Source organism: Cyprinus carpio, chromosome B16, assembly GCF_018340385.1.
Source record: "Cyprinus carpio isolate SPL01 chromosome B16, ASM1834038v1, whole genome shotgun sequence".
Lineage (NCBI taxonomy): Eukaryota > Metazoa > Chordata > Actinopteri > Cypriniformes > Cyprinidae > Cyprinus > Cyprinus carpio.
The window spans coordinates 7,372,536-7,390,331 of NC_056612.1; the positions used below are offsets into that span (position 1 = coordinate 7,372,536).

Consider the following 17,796-nt stretch of genomic DNA (forward strand, 5'->3'; position numbering starts at 1 on the left):
GACCGTCACGCAGAGAACACGCGATCACACTGGATAAAAATGCACACTTCACAAGATCTCACAGCTGGATTCGAGTTTGCAAGGTTTGTGAAAATAAATGTTCATTAGTCATTCAAAGATTTGTTTAAATTATATAAATGTGTATTTGCTTAATGCTGACCGCAAACGAGATAGTATTTTAATGTTTCCCTTTCCATTACTAATAATACAAAAGCAATATTTATGATACTTTTTGTATACATTAATTCCTTTGTTTAACTGTTCTATCTGATTATTAGAAAGACTTCTATCCGTATTAGACAGAACTGTTAACAACGACAGTAAACAAGAGGGAGAGTGTGAGCAATGTGTAAGCCGCCTTGAACACATCAGCCAATCAGAAAACATTATTGGCCGATGCGAATATTTGAAAAATGCCAAATATCGGCAGATATATCGGCCTTGGCAATATATCAGTCGACCACTTAATGTGTAATCCAAGGCTATCTGTAATCAGAAGCACATTTAAAACTGGAATATAATTTAGTTTCATTCACGTTTCATAAACACATTATCCTTTCTGTATTACAGTCCGCCATCAAAATGATAAATTTAAATATTCCTGCTGCTGTGAGAAAAGGCTATAATTGATCCTCCACATGCGATAGCCTAGTAGCCGGGACAACTTCTTTATGTTTACAGACGTGACGTAATGACGCAGCGTCATGCTCAAATTTCCTGTTAAAACCTACCCATACCACTCAAATTAGAAAACATTATAAGCTAACCGTTGTGAATCAGGCTAAAGTAAGGCGATAGTTTTGAACACTGGCTGCTTATGTACTTGCTCAAATACTGATTTCGTATAATTTTTAACCAAAAAAAAAAAAAAATGTACAGACAGAGCGTATTCACCTGCCATCCACACTGACGGTGGTCTGGTACCCTGAAGGCAGACTGATATGGAGATCCACAGAGGGTCGAAGCATGTTTTCCTTGCTGTCTCCCCCTGAAGATCCTCCTCCATCAGGAACGGCATTACGGAAGATCCTGCGGGGGGCAGGCTGAGGGGGTTGAGGTGGAGGGGGGGCCTTGGCCTTCATTCTCCTCCTGTCGAGTAAAATCAGAGGAGCAATGAGTAAGGATTAAGTTCAATGTTTATGTGCTGTGGCAGTGAAGTTACACAGAAAAGGGTGTCTGTGCCAATGACTACACAGTATGCATGTATTAGAAAGTCCATACTTGGCCTGTGGGCATGCTGTTGGAGACTGATACTGAAATAAACCTGATATCATAACTGAAAGACTAATTGCTTATAAATTCAAGGTCACCCTTCAGGCACTATCATACATTATCATAGTACCTGATAGGGCTGTGTATCACAGGGTTTCCCACACACTGATTTATTTGTGGCGGGCCACCACAATATCAAAACTGACCGCCACAAATAGATTCTCCAAAAGGATTTGACTTCATTGAATAAACATGAGCACTGCATGTGTCAAAATCAAACGCCTATGCGGGTGTTTTTATATCACTGTATTTCAGAAGGAAACCGACTGTATTTAGAAAATTTTCGATTTCATTTTCATTTCATTTTGCATGTAATGCTTGATAGAGCAGCGTTTGTGAGCTCAGCGCAGCTTTACAGCCGTTACCAGAGAATCCTGTATCTCTCCCGCTCTTAAAGCGCCTCCTGCTGGCAAAAAAATGATTTTGCATATAAACACTGTATCACCAGCAAAGTCACGATACAATACATATCACGACACAGAGGCCACGATACGATACATGTCACGATACAGATGTCACGGTACGATACGTATCACGATACAGGACTGCACTGAATTTCATCTCAGCAGAATTTAGTAAAACAGCTTTTTATGAAACACTGCATACTATAGTGCCATAACTATTGGCAGAGCAAGCAGTTGAACTCTGCATTATGAAGGGCCTCCATAACTGTACCACAGTTCAGTACAATATAGGTAATGACATATGTTTCATGTTTACATTGGGCACTCCCCACAAGGTATTCTGAATGTTTGCATCTTGCTTTTAAGCCCATAAAAGTAATATAGGCTACTCATTCTAATAAATTTATATTTTAAAGTACTCATTCTAAAATATATATATAAAAAAAATGTTTACATTGCTGGTAGGTTATCATTGCACAAATTAACACACTCTCTTCGTTTAAAAAATAAAATTTTTGTGGCATCTTCTCCTGATAACCCTAAAAATAACTTAATTACACTTTCAGTTTTGATCATACAGATAAGAGCTATACATCAGTCGAATCTGTAAAGGGTCTACTTATTTGTATACACACATAATAACAACAAAAGTTTGTGCATTTATAAAATAAAGAAAACAAACAGGGCGCGTTGTCTGACGCCTTGGTTCTGTGTGATCTTCATTTCGAAAAGCGTCATTAAAATGAACTGTAACTCAGCAAATACTGAAAAAAGAGACATGAGAAATATATCTATAGAAAGCTTGACATGTCTACTTTTAAACTAAGCAAGTCTTATCGAAAACAAATATTCTGTGATAAAGTCCAGTCTTTCATGTCTCCCTTCATTATATCTAATGTGACCACGCCCATGCACTCAATGCGCTATTGATATTATAATAGACAACGTGAAGCTCGCAGCGTGTAAATGCCCACATGACAGCAAACAAAGCAGTGAGACTGTTCAAGTTTTTTATTTTTATTTTACTGTCCGCTTCGTGCTGAGAGGAAAAATACCGGTACATAATTCACCCCAAGAAGACGTGCTGAGAGGAATAAGATTTGGATTACCTCAGAAAAAAAGAATGAAGCGGCTTAAACCAGCAGAGATCATAAACATGAGTAAGTCTTTTTTATTATTAATCCACTTGTATTAGTTTTCATATAACTTGTACACATTTTACTAGTTACGTTTTCCAAAATATAATTCCTGACTAAATGTATAATCAAGTGAAACATTATGAAGTTTCATTTACATCATCTTGATGTTTCACAATGCCAGGATGTTTTTATTTTATTTTATTTTTTTTATGTTCTAACGTATAACATAGACAGCAATAAGATATAAAAGTAATATGAGGTATGTGCCAGGTATGGTCATTAATATATTTCAACATGACACAATACCAGTCAAAACTTTTGAACTGTAAGATTTTTAATGTTTTTGTAAAGAATTCTCTTCTGCTGACCAAGCCTACATTTATTTGATCCAAAATACAGAAAGTTGCACTTGCTAAAGCAGTAATATTGTGAAATAATAAATGTTTTTTTTTTTTTTTTAGTAGCAAATCAGAATATTAGAATGAGTTCTGAAGGATCGTGTGACTGGAGTAATGATGCTAAAAATTCAGCTTTGATTGTTCCTAATAAACTGTTTAACTGCACTCGCAAGTGAACTTATTTTGTGGGATAATTAAATATATTCTAAATAAACTACAAACCTAAAAATATATACATTTATACATTCTTTCTTGTAACTCTTCCCTCTCAGTCACATACCTAAGTGAAAGGCTTATTATGCAGCTCATTATGCGGGTCTTTGTCTTCTCAGGTGTGAATCACACTAATATTCATGGTCAATCACACCTACTCGCATATGCCCTTTTCGAAACAAAAAGTGTCTTATAAAAGCCTCTCTGTTTTCTGTGAGCAAGTAAACAAGATGATTTTCAAATCATTTTGAAGCAAAATTCTAGGCTACAAGGTCCATGTTTGACAGTCTTGTGAACAAATGTTCTCTAGGTGTTTTATGACCTTATTTCAGTGACTTCAAAATTGTAGTTTTTCACTAACCACTCATAAACGTTGTTTTCTCAAAAACACAATCATTTACATGCATGCTATTTACATATTATTGTAGCCCAGTTTGCACTGAATACAGTGTTATTAGACTTTAGCCATGTATATGTTTATAAGCAACTGAAAGCACAAAAGTCAGGGGATGTCAAAACTTCTCCAGGCCCCAAAACCCCTTAGACCCCAGAGGGTTAAATATCTTTGCAGAAAAGATGCAAAAACTACAACTACATATTGTACAAACTTTTGTTATACATATTATGTGTTCAGAAATAATACAAGGATTTTTTTTTTTTTTTTTTTTTTTTTTTTAGAAAATCTCAAAAGTCAAGGTATTTCAAATTCAAAATGAATGAAGGTATAACACCAGTAGACTATTATTAACTATACATGTTCTTTAAAAACAACAGCAGCTTTCAGCCTGTCACCATGATGGAAACACGAAATATCAGACGTACAGTAGTAGTTCTTTATGGGTTTTTTTATTCGATTGCTTCTGCTCTTCCATTGTTTTTACTGTGTAAACATGGATGTGTTTGACTGTTGCGCTCGTGTCTATTGCAGTGTCTGTCTCATGCATGAAAGCATGAAAACTTGGCACTCAAGTTAAAAGAAGTTCACTCCCATCTTTTTGCAAGTTTTACCTATTCCACTGTCCACGTCGCATCTTTGTCAACACAAAAGCGCATTCCGTGTGAATGGCACTTAGCACTATATTTATGGTCCTTCACTGAGTGTGTCACATGCGAGCGGTTAGTCACGTGCTTCGACATGCGGGTGGATCGTTCTTTCCTCTTTACTGTTATCACCGGCATATCGTCAAAGTGTCTAATTCTAACATTTGGTAATATTTCCATTCAAAATCGCGATTCTTGATTTCTAAAAAATAAATAAATCGATAAAATCGGGAAAATTGCCCAGCTCTACAATGTATCGAACACAGCACTAGTACCTGATGAGCAGAATGTATCTAATGGGATGCCCTGAAATCCCACCTATGACATAATACTCTATTGTTTACTGATCATAAACAAATTTATGCATATCAAAGAGCATCAAGCTCAAAGTGTCAAGTGCTGGTGCATGTCACGCAAAGGTGCCATTACTGTATGTTGTCTCATACTAAAACCCACTGAGAAAATGTGATGATGTGATTCCTTTGCCTCAACCTAATGCCAAAATGAACTGAAAAGAGATGAAGCCATCACAAAACAGTTGTTTATATGATTCAATCAGACTTTGAGTATTTTAGAGAAATCTGAGTATTGTATTTGTATTGTATTTTGACAACCTAGGCTGCAACCTAACAAATTAACCCCACCCAAAAGAAAATAAATGGCAACGGAAACTGTGTATGCAGTTTTATGACAAATACATATGAACACATAGAAGCAGGAGAATGTTTTGCTTTGTAATTATATAATAGTCAATATGAGCAAGTAGCATAGTGATGGAACAAGCCCTGCTGTGTGTCAGTATAACAACACCAGTGGGTTGCTTTGGCATCAACAGGGTGATGTGCAGGACTCCTGCCTAGCCACAATATTTGACGCCTTAGAAGTGAGAATGTGTTGCACTAGTTACACTAGCTGTGGCATTAATATCATTGCATGTTTGGTTAAGCAGCATATCAATTACGAAAACATGAAAGAATCACTTAATAGCCAAAACACTGCTATGGCAGAAAGAACAAGTAGTAAATACACTGAAAAAAATGGTGTAGAATGTATTGAAAAAGCTAGTAAACCATATTAACTCAGAAACTGAGTTTGCATTGTTGAATTAATATAACAATATGAATGGTTGACAACTACAGTAGTATAAATATATAAACACCGGATCAATGTTTCAAATGGTTGGGCCATAAAAAAAGACTACTGAAGACTACAAAACCTTTAAGATCACAATCTACTGTAGGCTCATCATGATGTCATAAACAAGCAAATGTACATTTAAGGAAATATAATCAGTGTTTTCATTAAAGTTGCAATGCTTAAAAGGTCAATAATAAAGGTTGATAATATATTATGTCACACTGCAGTAATAAAACATAGGCCTATCTTTTTCAAGCCTGAGTCAAGATCGCTCTGGTAGATTAGACTGAACTCCTCCTTTCTGACCATAAAAACACAACATCAAAAACTCTATCAGCTGACATTACATAATAAAGTAGAAGAGGGAATGGGCAATCTGAAAAACAATAATAGAATACCTTCAGATAATCAACAACCACATACACAGAAATCTAGAAATGTCTTCATATCTACATTTCCAAATTACACACATTTCATAGCCAGTCAAAAAATAATCAATGATCAATGTTAATTCATTAATCAAAACATCTGGAGAGAGAGAGAGAAAAAAAATCTAAACAGAAAATATTTCAAATCATTAACCTAAAAAAAAAAAAAACTACTCTCTAAAGAAATACACAAACTCCATTTCAAAAAACCATAAAACTCCAAAACAGGGTTCCTACACATTCTCCATTTCAAAATTCCATACATTTCCAGACTCAAATTTTCAAACCTTTCAGTAGATTTTTAAAAAACTAAATGGGGGCAAACCTGGAATGACCTGGAAATTACTTAAATCAAATTCCATACTTTTCCAAACTGTGTAGGAACCCTGTTTTGACTAACTAAAAGCTTTTAAGAGTTTTTGGGTGGTGGGTGAGGTGAAGCAGCGATGACATTTTTTTTTTCTTACTGTATAAACAGGTCAAAAGCATATTCAGTACCGTATAAACTTGTTGAAATATGAGAAATGTAATGTATTGAAGCAAACTAACCAACAGTTATTTGCTCTATGACACTGCTAAGCAACTAAGTTGTTTTCTCCAAGTTGTTATGAATCATAATGTAAGCACAGACAGTAACATATAACTATATATCTTGTTTCAAAACAATCTCTGTCACGACCATGAAGGGGGAACTGGTAAACCATTAACCTCCTTTTAAGTCAAAAGAATACATATTTCACCCGTATTTCATAAACTAGGCCTCAAACATCATACCACAAAACCTCTTTTACTTTCAATGCCACACCGACACCCAAATATACTGAGAACTGATAAGCGCTCTTTTCATTTCAACTGATCAGTTAAGCAAATTCCCTTTCCGCAGTACAAATATTAGCAGTAGATAAAACCATCCTACTACTGTCAAAGAAGCCGTGAGAGTCTGTCTGTAGTCCGTGTCCGGGAACCACACAGAAGACGAACTACTGGAACATGGAGCGACTATGATCCTGGAAGACACTGAGAGGCGTAGAGCCTGTGAGAATGCCAAAGTGCTTGGACCTCGAGCATGCCCAGTTAATGATTAAAAAAGACTTGTGCCAAAATGCCTGTTATCAACACACTGTGTCATTCTACTGATTATGCAACCAAGAATGCCCTCTGCCCCGGGACTGTCAATGAAATGACCAGGTACTCCAAAACAGAACGAATGAATTCTAAAACACAATGATTTCAATGAGACAGAGTACATGAAGTGACTGAATTGCAAGAGATTTGATGTCTTTGCTTCAAGGCTGAATAAGCAAATTAAAAAAAGTTTTCTTTAACAAATAAATAAATCATCATCTTTTTCTCACCCTTATGTCAATCCAAGTCATTCTGCTCAGATTAAATATTAATGGTTAACAGTATTATTAATATATGCTTTCTTCACTCACAAGAACCAATCAGGTTTGTTCTTGTGTGTGAAGCATGCACAGTTGAATATATGTCTAAATTAAATCTGTTCATTACATGTCTCTTTACAGTTGGACAAAACCATTGGATTACTTTTACAATGTCTTTATGAATTTTTTCCCACTTGAAATTTTGGGTTGAGTCAACATTCAATGTATGGACAAGAACTATGAGAGAACATTTGTTATGAAGATGACAAAAGTCTTATTGTTTTAACAACATGAGGGTGAGTTAGGGATGGGCAGTATATCGCATGCGATTGTCACGCGCATTTCGTCAGTAAAGCCGGTTCCCTGATTACCGCTAAATCGCCATCACCTGTTTTCAAATGGAGCGGCTTTTAATAGACAGAGCCATAGTTCACTGACAAGCTACGCAATATCACGTTCATTATCGAAGGTGATTCATCTGCGATAATGAACGCGATATGCGTAGTTTGTCAGTGATCTACGGCTCTGTATATTAAAAGCCGCTCCATTTGAAAGCAGGTGATGGCGATTTAGCGGTAATCAGGGAACCGGCTTTACTGACGAAATGCGCGTGACAATCGCATGCGATATATCGCCCATCCCTAAGGTGAGTAAATGATTACAGAATTTTAATATTTGAGTAAACTGTACCTTTAAGGCACTGTAATATCTTGATAGTGCCTTACACCAGCGGTCCACAACATTTTTAGCACCAAGGACCGGTTAAATATCAGACAATATTTTCACGGACCGGGCTTTAAGGTGTGATGGATAAATACAACAAAATAAAATGATACGACTGGCATAAAAACTGTGGTATATTGTAAATATAATGATAATACTAATAGTGCTCCTGTAGCTCAAGTGGTAGAGCACTGCATTACCAAGCGCAAGGTTGGGGGTTCAATTCCCCGGGAACACATGATAGGTAAAAACTGATAGCCTGAATGGACTGTAAGTCGCTTTGGATAAAAGCGTCTGGTAAATGCATAAATTTAATTTTAATTTTAATAAACATAAATCCACTGTGTATTCGTATGCAACTTTATTAGCAGCGACCTCGTAACATCGCGCCAACAACATAACATGAATAACATCCTCTCTGCCCCCTAACCCTAACGCTCACTTTTTTATATATAAAAAATATATATATAATGAGCAAGTACATCATGAATCCATTTTCCAAACCGTGTTTTTGTCTTATCCTGAATCACTACGATACAAATATAATAAGTGTTTATATTCTGTCTATTTTAGTCTGGTTGGGGTCGGCAATGCTGCAGAGTAGCACAGTACCTGCGTGACTCGCCACAGATGTAAACAGAGAGAAGTAGCTCCGGCTACAATGTTCTTCCACCAGACGCGAGCGCCAAAAGTTACAGACTGCAGCTTTAATGTAAGATATTTATTCTTTCTTGTGCGGCCCAGTACCAAATGACCCATGGACCGGTACCGGTCCGCGGCCCGGGGGTTGGGGACCACTGCCTTACACCATAAAAAATGCATGTTCTTTTAAATATATTCCATTTATTAAATATCTATGATACATCATAAAATGAATTAATTCATAATATGAATTAATAATATTTATGAATATTTAATTATTTATAAAAATGCAATATTCAGGATTAAGATCAGATTATTAAGATTTACCAACAGTTCCGGCGAAATATAACTCATTTTTAGTAGTTATGCCCAAGAAAGGCATGTTTGTAGGAAAACTTTGGCACCTGCTGGGATAGTGCTCTTATGTGTGGAAGTGTGGAAGAACACACCTCCGGTGCTGACAGGAACAGGACATTTTGAAAGTGTGGTTTTGTACCGAGCTCAGTGGCTGCTCAGATCGCACACCTTGTCCAACAAAGAGCCCTTTAGACGTGAGCCAGCTTCCCTGGGAGAGCAGGAAACTCTCAGCTTCTCAGCTGCCAGCTCCAAACACACAGCCTTCACTGCGACTGGGTTACTAATGGATCGACATTGTCCTCCTTTTAAGATGACTTGTCTTTCACTGCATTGATACATTTTCACTCTGTAATTTGCTCCTCCAACTATTTCTGCAGTATACAGTATTCATGTGTGCACAGTATGCAAATTTTCTGTATATATGGAGTATCCAGATGACTGACATTTGCCACAAACAGTTAACACAACAAACCAAATATGTTCAGAAAGAAGAACTTCATAAAATAACATAACATTCTATGTATAATGTAAGAGTATTTTTTGTTAGTGAAAAGAACAGGGATTCAAACTCATCATATGTGAAAAAGGTATCAAAATGTTTTTAGATTTAATTTAAAAACTATTTTTTTAACACTGCCTTAAAAAGAACGTCAAATAGTTTTGTTGACTCTAGAAGCTGCTAAATTTATAGTTGAAGGCAAAAGTTGATATACACCCTGCAGAATCTGCAAAATGTTATTTTACCAAAATAAAAGGGATCATAAAAAATGTACTTTATTGTTTATTTTTAGTACCGACATGAATAAGATATTTCACATAAGCAATGTTTACATACCGTAAGAGTAAATAAAAAATGACCCTGTTCAAAAGTTTACATACACTTGATTCTCAATACTGTGTTGTTACCTGAATGACCCACAGCTGTGTTTTTTTTTTTGTTTTGTGATAGTTGTTCATGAGTCATTTGGGGGGGGGGGGACTTTTTGTCTTATTTTGTCATCTGGGAAACATAAGTATCTTCTATAGCTTCTGAAGGGCAGTACTAAATGAAAAAATATGATAAGCAAATAAAATAGGCAAAATAAGAAAAATGTACACATCTTCATTCTGTTCTCACGTTTTCACCCACCAACCTCTTAATGCATCGTTTCAAGCATATGTAAACTTTTGAATGGGGACATTTTTATAAATTCAACCATTATTTTCTCTTGTGGACTATATGTAAAGATCTTTTATGTGAAATATCTTGTTCAGGTAGGTACTACATAGGGCTGGGCAAAAATTTTTTTTTTTTTTCGATTAATCATTTTTTAAAATGAGAATATTCTGCAATTAGCTCCCTTGTCATGGTATGTTGCTTAACTACATCGTTATAAATAAAAAAAAAACAACATTTTGAATTTCGATATTGATTCTCAAAAGCTGCGAATCAATATTTTCTGGTATTTGTTTCAGCAAACATTTAAAAGAAGATCTGATTCATGTGAATCTTTTCATTAGTCTTCTTCACTAGGTGTCACCCTCTTATTTACCTTGCGCAGTGTTACAACAGAAAGCCTGTCACTCATTCAGTGCTTATCATGGTCGAGATACTGTTGACCAGAACCAAGAATAAAGCAATATGCGCGATTTGCAATGCTCAGGTAAAATTCTATAGTAATACTACAAATCTGCAGAAACATTTGATATCACGCATAAAGTCGCCATAATTTCCGCAATGAATGAATGAATTAAAACTGTTTTGTTTACACGAGTGCGGACGACGCTCGCTGTGTTTGCAGCCTCTGTCGTCTCACTATGATGATATGATTACACAAATGTCATCCCCAGCTGCTCTGAGAGTCACTTCATTAGCATTTTACCGTTTAATCTGACAAAACTACCATCATATCACATACACAGCAGCTGCAAGTTCCTCACAACAACCCATCAAAATAAAAGTTTAGTTTCATGTGAAGAAATTGTCAAAAATATACTCAATGTAACAACAATGCTACTACTACTACTACTACTACTACTACTACTACTACTACTACTAATAATAATAATAAATATTTTTAAAGGAATTATCACATTTGTTTTGTTTTTTTAACAGTCAACCTCTGTTGTGCAGCACTTTGTTTGCCCCCAAAAATAAAAGGGCTTTTCATTTGATTAGGATAAATTCAATTGTTTTATGCCTTCATCTGATTACCAGAAAAATTAAGAACATTTTATATGGCCCTATTATTGTTTAAAAAAGGACCCTATACAAAAAAAGGTTTAAAATACAGGCCTGTGGCTCTTAATTTCTTTTTATAAATTCACCATTTGTAAAATGATGTTTACTGTTCATTTATTTTTTAGAAATATAAATAGCATATTAAAACTATATTCACTGAATGTAATAATAAAAAAAATAAATAAAAAAAAATCGAGAATCGAATCGAGAGCTTGTGAATCGAAATCGAATCGAGACATCTGAATCGATACCCAGCCCTAGTAATAAATAAACAATAACATGCATTTTGTATGATCCCTCTTATTTTGGTTAAATAATTACCATTTTGCAGATTCTGCAAGGTGTATGTAAACTTTTGATTTCAACTGTATTCAGCCAACTCAAACTTGTTGCTGCTGTAGATTTGTTATTCTGAATTTGCTCTGCACCACTTAATGGACAGGTCTATTTTGACACTGGCTTGTCAGATGTTTTGTTCTGTCCAATGCTAGTTATCACTGTCAATCATAGCAATGACTCACAGAACAATTAAACAGATGTACTATCGTAATTTTTTACATTCACATTTGTGAATGTTTGGTCTTAGACAAACACAACTTTTCTTCAAATTGTGGATGTATTATGTAGAGAAAACGAGCAAAGGGTTCTCCCCTTATAACGCAACTGACTGAGTTTACTCATGTGAAAACTACTGATATATTAAATGACTAACTACATAATGAATCTCTTATTTACTTGATTTTTACATATTTTTTTGTGTTCTGTGTAAATTGCGGAAAAAAAAAAATTGGTCAGAGAGGTTTCTGACTAACCTACAGTAAACAACCCCCACCCCCCACTTTATCATTTCTCATTCAATAATTCCTTTGTCAACGGTCTCCTCTGTGTCTCTCCATATCACACTGGGTATGTTCTTCTGTATCAGCCGAGCCACAAGGATGCGCTGTTTTCTTTCACATCAAAGCTAAATACATGTAGAAACAGCGCATCCTTGTGGCTCGGCTGATACAGAAGACAGCATACAGTGATATGGAGAGACACAGAGGAGACACGTTATTTTTGTTTTCTTCACTTACAATAAGTATTGTCTTCGCTTCATAACATTACGGTTGAACCACTGATGGCAGATGGATTATTCTGACGATGTCTTTCATACTTTCCTGGACCTTGACAGCGTAACTTATTTGGCAGTCTATGGGACAGTCACAGGCCTCCCAGTTTTCATCCAAAATATCTAAAATTGTGTTCCGAATACGAACAAAGCTTTTACGGGTTTGGAATGACATGGGGGTAAGTGATTAATGACAAAATTTTCATTTTGGGGTGGAGTATCCCTTTAAGTAACTAAACTCAGCTTCATTGTTTGCAGAGAGAGACAGACGTAGAGAATTTACATCTCCCTCTCTCTCTCTTTCTCTCTCTCTCTCTCTCTCTCAAAATGGCCATATTTGAGTAAATTTTCAATCACTGATATAGCTGTCAGTCATTTAACATTTCTATCATAAAACATATCTATAAAATTACCTCGCTCTCTTTAACTGATGCTTCGTGACTTGCTTCTGTGAACATTAGACCCTGCCAACTTTGATTTAATTGGCCACCTCAGTTATTTTGACATTGATGAGCGCTGTTAGACCACTGAGGCTTTGATCTGAAGCGCCTAGTATGTGCAGTGGTCACGCGCACATCTATAGCTACCTCAAAATGTATGTCAGTACGCAGTTTTCCCTATTGCTCGTGTGCCAGTGATTATCCCTCTGTGTGCCACTGTTGACATGCGTGCCATAGGTTGCCAACCCCTGCTCTATACCAAACAAATTAAATAATTTACATTGCAAAATTACAGCTGCAATTAATGATGTTATGAGATTAAGGTTTTAAATACAATTTTGAATATACAAATAAGAAATGTTGGGGGAAAATACGTACTTTTAAACATACAAAACGCACCAGTAGGTTGTTATAAGTCATTCAATGAGTGAAATATTGAGTCATTAAGTTAATAGATTCGTTCAAAACGCTGAACCATTTAGTAACAAAACACCGCTGCGTGCTTGGAGATTGCGCAGTACTTCTGCTGTGATCTTTGTTTGGAAGTTGGAACTATTTTAGTTGGTGAAACAGAAAAAATAGTCAATATTGTGTCTAAAATGTAAGTATCGTAATTACATGACTACTTAACTACTTGTTTAACTAAAAATCAATTTAACATTTGCAACTGTGAGAATATTCTGCAATTAGCTCCCCTGTCATGGTATGTTGCTTAACTACATCGTTATAAATAAAAAACTCAACATTTTGAATTTTTACCTTTGTCCCATTCAGCTCTTTTGCTCATTTCATATTTTTATGGAGAAATCAAATCAAATGAGTATATCTTACAAAGAGACGGACAGCAGCGCGAGCGTAAACAGCACGATACTGATACCAGAAATACACTATCCATTATCTATCGCTGTTTATTGTGAATGTAATAAACTCAAAAGAATCATTCTCGGGTTTCGTTGCTTCACTGGTTATTTTTTGTCACTTAAGTTTTAATCAGGCAATTTGTCCGGTCAGGCAAGTAAAATTCTTGAGCCATTTTTCAGTAACCCTGCATTTAAACTAGCTAGGAGGCTGGTCAGCTAACCGTAGAATGCAGTAACAACAGCGGGGGAATATCTGTCTGTCCCATGATTGTAAAAGGTCACTGGGTCTGTCAGGAGAAATATTGTGCAGTAATGGGACAGAAAATATTTAAGACCCATCGAATCTGAATTTAAGACATTTTAAGACTTTTTAAGGTCTTTTATTACACTGAAAAAAAAATTCATTCATCCAATTAAAAAAATGTAGAGTAATGATTCACATCTATATTTTTTAACTTGAGCCTATGAAAAATAAATAACTTGCCTTTTCATTGGCTCAAGTTAAAAAATATAGATGTGAATCATTACTCTAATTTTTTTTAATTGGATGATGAATGAAACTTTTTTTTTTTTCAATGTAGGAAAACTTTAAGACATTTTAAGACTTTTTAAGGACACGCGCAACCCTTTTTATAAATCCACTTTAAAGAACTTTACAGTTTTCACTTGCAGCACAATGAAAACAATAGTCAGAGAGCAAAGGCTAAAATTAACCTGAGTTATCTACTGAGATTACACAATGAAGTTTATAACACGTTTAGAAATTACAGATTGCTGCAGTTAAAATCATGCTTAATCAGTTGTGCATGCATGTCTCTTTGCCTTTACTTATCCTTTTTCAACACACTATTGGAGCACCAGCCTGATTAGCAGATTAGTTAAAGGGACCGTCTACCCAAATCAGGATTCAAACAAACTCCCAAGAGTCCCACCTCACCGCCCTTCCTGTACACTATACTCTCTGCTCCAGTTAACATAAACATCTGCAGGAAAAAAAAGCATACAACTTTCACTAGCAAATTAATCTAATGAAACTTTGCAAAAAAAAAAAAAAAAAAAAGTTGCATTAATGAATGAATGAATAATGCTTCAACAAATTTTTATCTTGTTAATAGATTAAGCTTTTTAATTATTTTAATTTTTATTTATTTATTTAATTTTAAAATTTCAATATGGTAAATTATAAACAAATGTAAAGAATTAAAAGTATTTAATTTCCACACCCATGTATTGCACAACTTGAATTGTGCAATTATTTCCACTGTGGTTCATTCTGTAACATCCCTTTTTTTCCAAATGTTTTTTTTCTTCCCCAAAGATTTCATTGTTTAGTCATTGTAGCCCTAACCAAAACATAATAGTGCTTTCAGTGATGTCGAACAATATGGTTGGCTAAATAAATCGTTCATCATATCGTCTTGGTTACGTATGTAACCCTCATTCCCTAAAGAAGTGAACGGAGACGTCACATTGGCATGTGATTATTGCATCCGGCTGCCGATGATCACAGCGTGAGTATAAGAGACAGCAGGTGCACTGCATTCATTCATGCTTTCGCTGAGGAGCCGAGTCGGTGACCCGGGAGCTCTGCAGTGGTACAGCAACTGTGGCAACGGGACGTCTCCATTCCCTCCTTCAGGGAACGAGGGTTACATATGTAACTGAGATGTTCCCTTTCAGTCGTTCACTCTCGACGTCACGTCGGTGATGACCAACGAATTGGGATCCCTACCAACACGCCATGGGTGCTGCCCCCTCCAGTACCCTGTGTAGGCCTCATGATCCTTCCTATAAGGCAGACTATAGGACCGAGCTCTACACAGAGAAGGTCGACTACAGTTGTTCCTCGCATCCCAACAGTAGGACTTGAATAACACTGGGAAAGCGTGCCCTTCCATTTGGTTAAGTTAAGTGGTTAAGTGACATTTACTCACGTGGAGTAACCCTGAGGGGCCCTAATGCACATGGAAGTCTCTGAGATGGCTCATGGCTGCATCACTGAGAGACGGCAGAACGTGGTCTGCCAGGGGAAATGCAGCCTTAGTAGGTGTACCGTGGAAATACACATATGGGATCCGAAAATGCCTGCAGGTCCCCCACCCTCTTGATGGAGGCCAATGCAGTCAGGAGTAGGGTATTCATAGAAAGAAACTTCGATTGACTGCAAAGGCTCGAAGCGGGCAGTTTGTAGGGCTCTTAGCACCAATGCCAAATCCCAAGAGGGTAGGGAGGGAGACCTAGGAGTATTAACCTCCTGGACCCCCTAAGAAACCTGACGACCAGATCATGCTTACCCACTGACCTCCCCTCTATGGGGTCGTGATGGGCCGAAATAACAGCAGCGTAAACCTTAAGGGTGGAGGGGGACAGCCTATGCTCTAGGGCTGAACGATATGGACAAAATTTCATATCTCGATTTTCATGCCAGATATCTCAATATCGATACAATACGATATGACTACGTGTTCGGTGAAAACCAAGCATTTCTCAGAAAAATAAAAAGATCATAATACAAACAAATGTGGAAAGTATAGTTTTATTTTTAAGAACAAGTCATCAACATTAACATAAATTACCAAAAAATAAATTACAAATCAAACCTTTTACTGCAGCTCTGCTTTAACAATAAATAACAAATGCAGCAGCTGGTGGAACATTGAAAGTGCATTGAAGTGCAACAACATTTATATTCTTCAAAAGATCACATAACTGTATGCAGAAAATACATTTGCTACTAACAGAACAGAGGTAGTTACAGGCAGCACAACTTCTACAGATCCTTTGCCAGGAACACTAGCTTGTTAACCATGTCTGGCTTCAGACAGGATGTCTATGGAAGAGGTAATAATAATCCTTTCCATTATAATTCCACACGTTTTATTCATATCAGATACACATTGTGTAAGTAACTTCAATGTTTACTCTATTCTATTCCCAGTTCACCAGCCACTTACTTTTAAGTATTTCGGGAGAAGTGGATGAATTCACGTGTTGTAAACATAGAGGTTGTAAATCCAACAGATCCGATTCTCTGAACTGAGTCTGCGGCACAAACTAACACGGCGGCGCCCATCGCGCATACAGCTCAACTAACGCGATCGTTATAAAGGTGTTTAAACAACAATATACTTCCACTTGCATGTATTTGACAATCGGAATATCAGATATTTCATGCCATAGCTAACGCATTTGTGAATATTCTGAATAAAAAAGGAAAAATGACATAAAAGCAGATCATCATTCATTCAGCGCTGCTGCTGCTGCGGTGTGTCACGTGACAAGCAATGACGTGTCACCATGGAAACACCGCCCCCCCTCTCACAATATAGTTCCCACGTCCCTGGTAGTGTGTGCGCGCTGGCTTTAGCGGTGCATTCAAGGGCACTCGTAAAACTGATGTTTGTTGTGACTGCCAGAGTTGTATGCAGGGCGAGCGCGGAGAGGGGAAATCTATATTGTCTATATCGTTGCTTTTTTCGATAGTAATATCTTGAAAGTTCATATCTAGATATAGATACGATAACGATATATCGTTCAGCCCTACTATGCTCCAACCCTTGCTGCAAGAAGGAAAGCACAGCTCTGATCACACATCTCCGGGGGTCCTCCTGGTGGGAGCAACACCATTTGATGAACAGGTTCCACTTCAGTGCATAGGCCTGTCTCGTGGACGGAGCATGCGGACTGAAGGTTCTGCGGCAGGCCAGTGCAATCTGAACCCAGTGAGTACCGCGTCGCCACGCCCACCTCGGGACTTGGCCATGTTGCCAGTGCTGAAGCGGTCTCATATGAAGCAGACAAAGCAGTTCTAATGCCGCAGCTGCAGCTATATGCCCCCGGAGTCTCTGAAAGAATTTCAGTGGGGCCGCTGTCTTGCCTCATAAAGTCTTGCGGCAGTTCAGCACAGACTGAGCACGTTCCTGGGTGAGGCGTGCTGTCTGACTGACCAAATCCAATTCCATGCAGAGAAAAGAAATCCTCTGCATTGGCAGAGTTTGCTCTTTTCCCAGTTGACCCGAAGACTC

At 37.0% G+C, this 17,796-nt stretch overlaps 1 protein-coding gene across 1 annotated transcript in view; it reads right to left on the reverse strand.

Annotated features, from left to right (window-relative positions):
- cobl (cordon-bleu WH2 repeat protein) overlaps window positions 1-17,796 on the reverse strand; it is a 112,056-nt gene that overhangs the window by 62,640 nt on the left and 31,620 nt on the right. Inside the window, 1 exon segment of the mRNA XM_042740501.1 lies at window positions 895-1,089. Within this exon segment, the coding sequence (XP_042596435.1) occupies window positions 895-1,089 (195 nt within the window).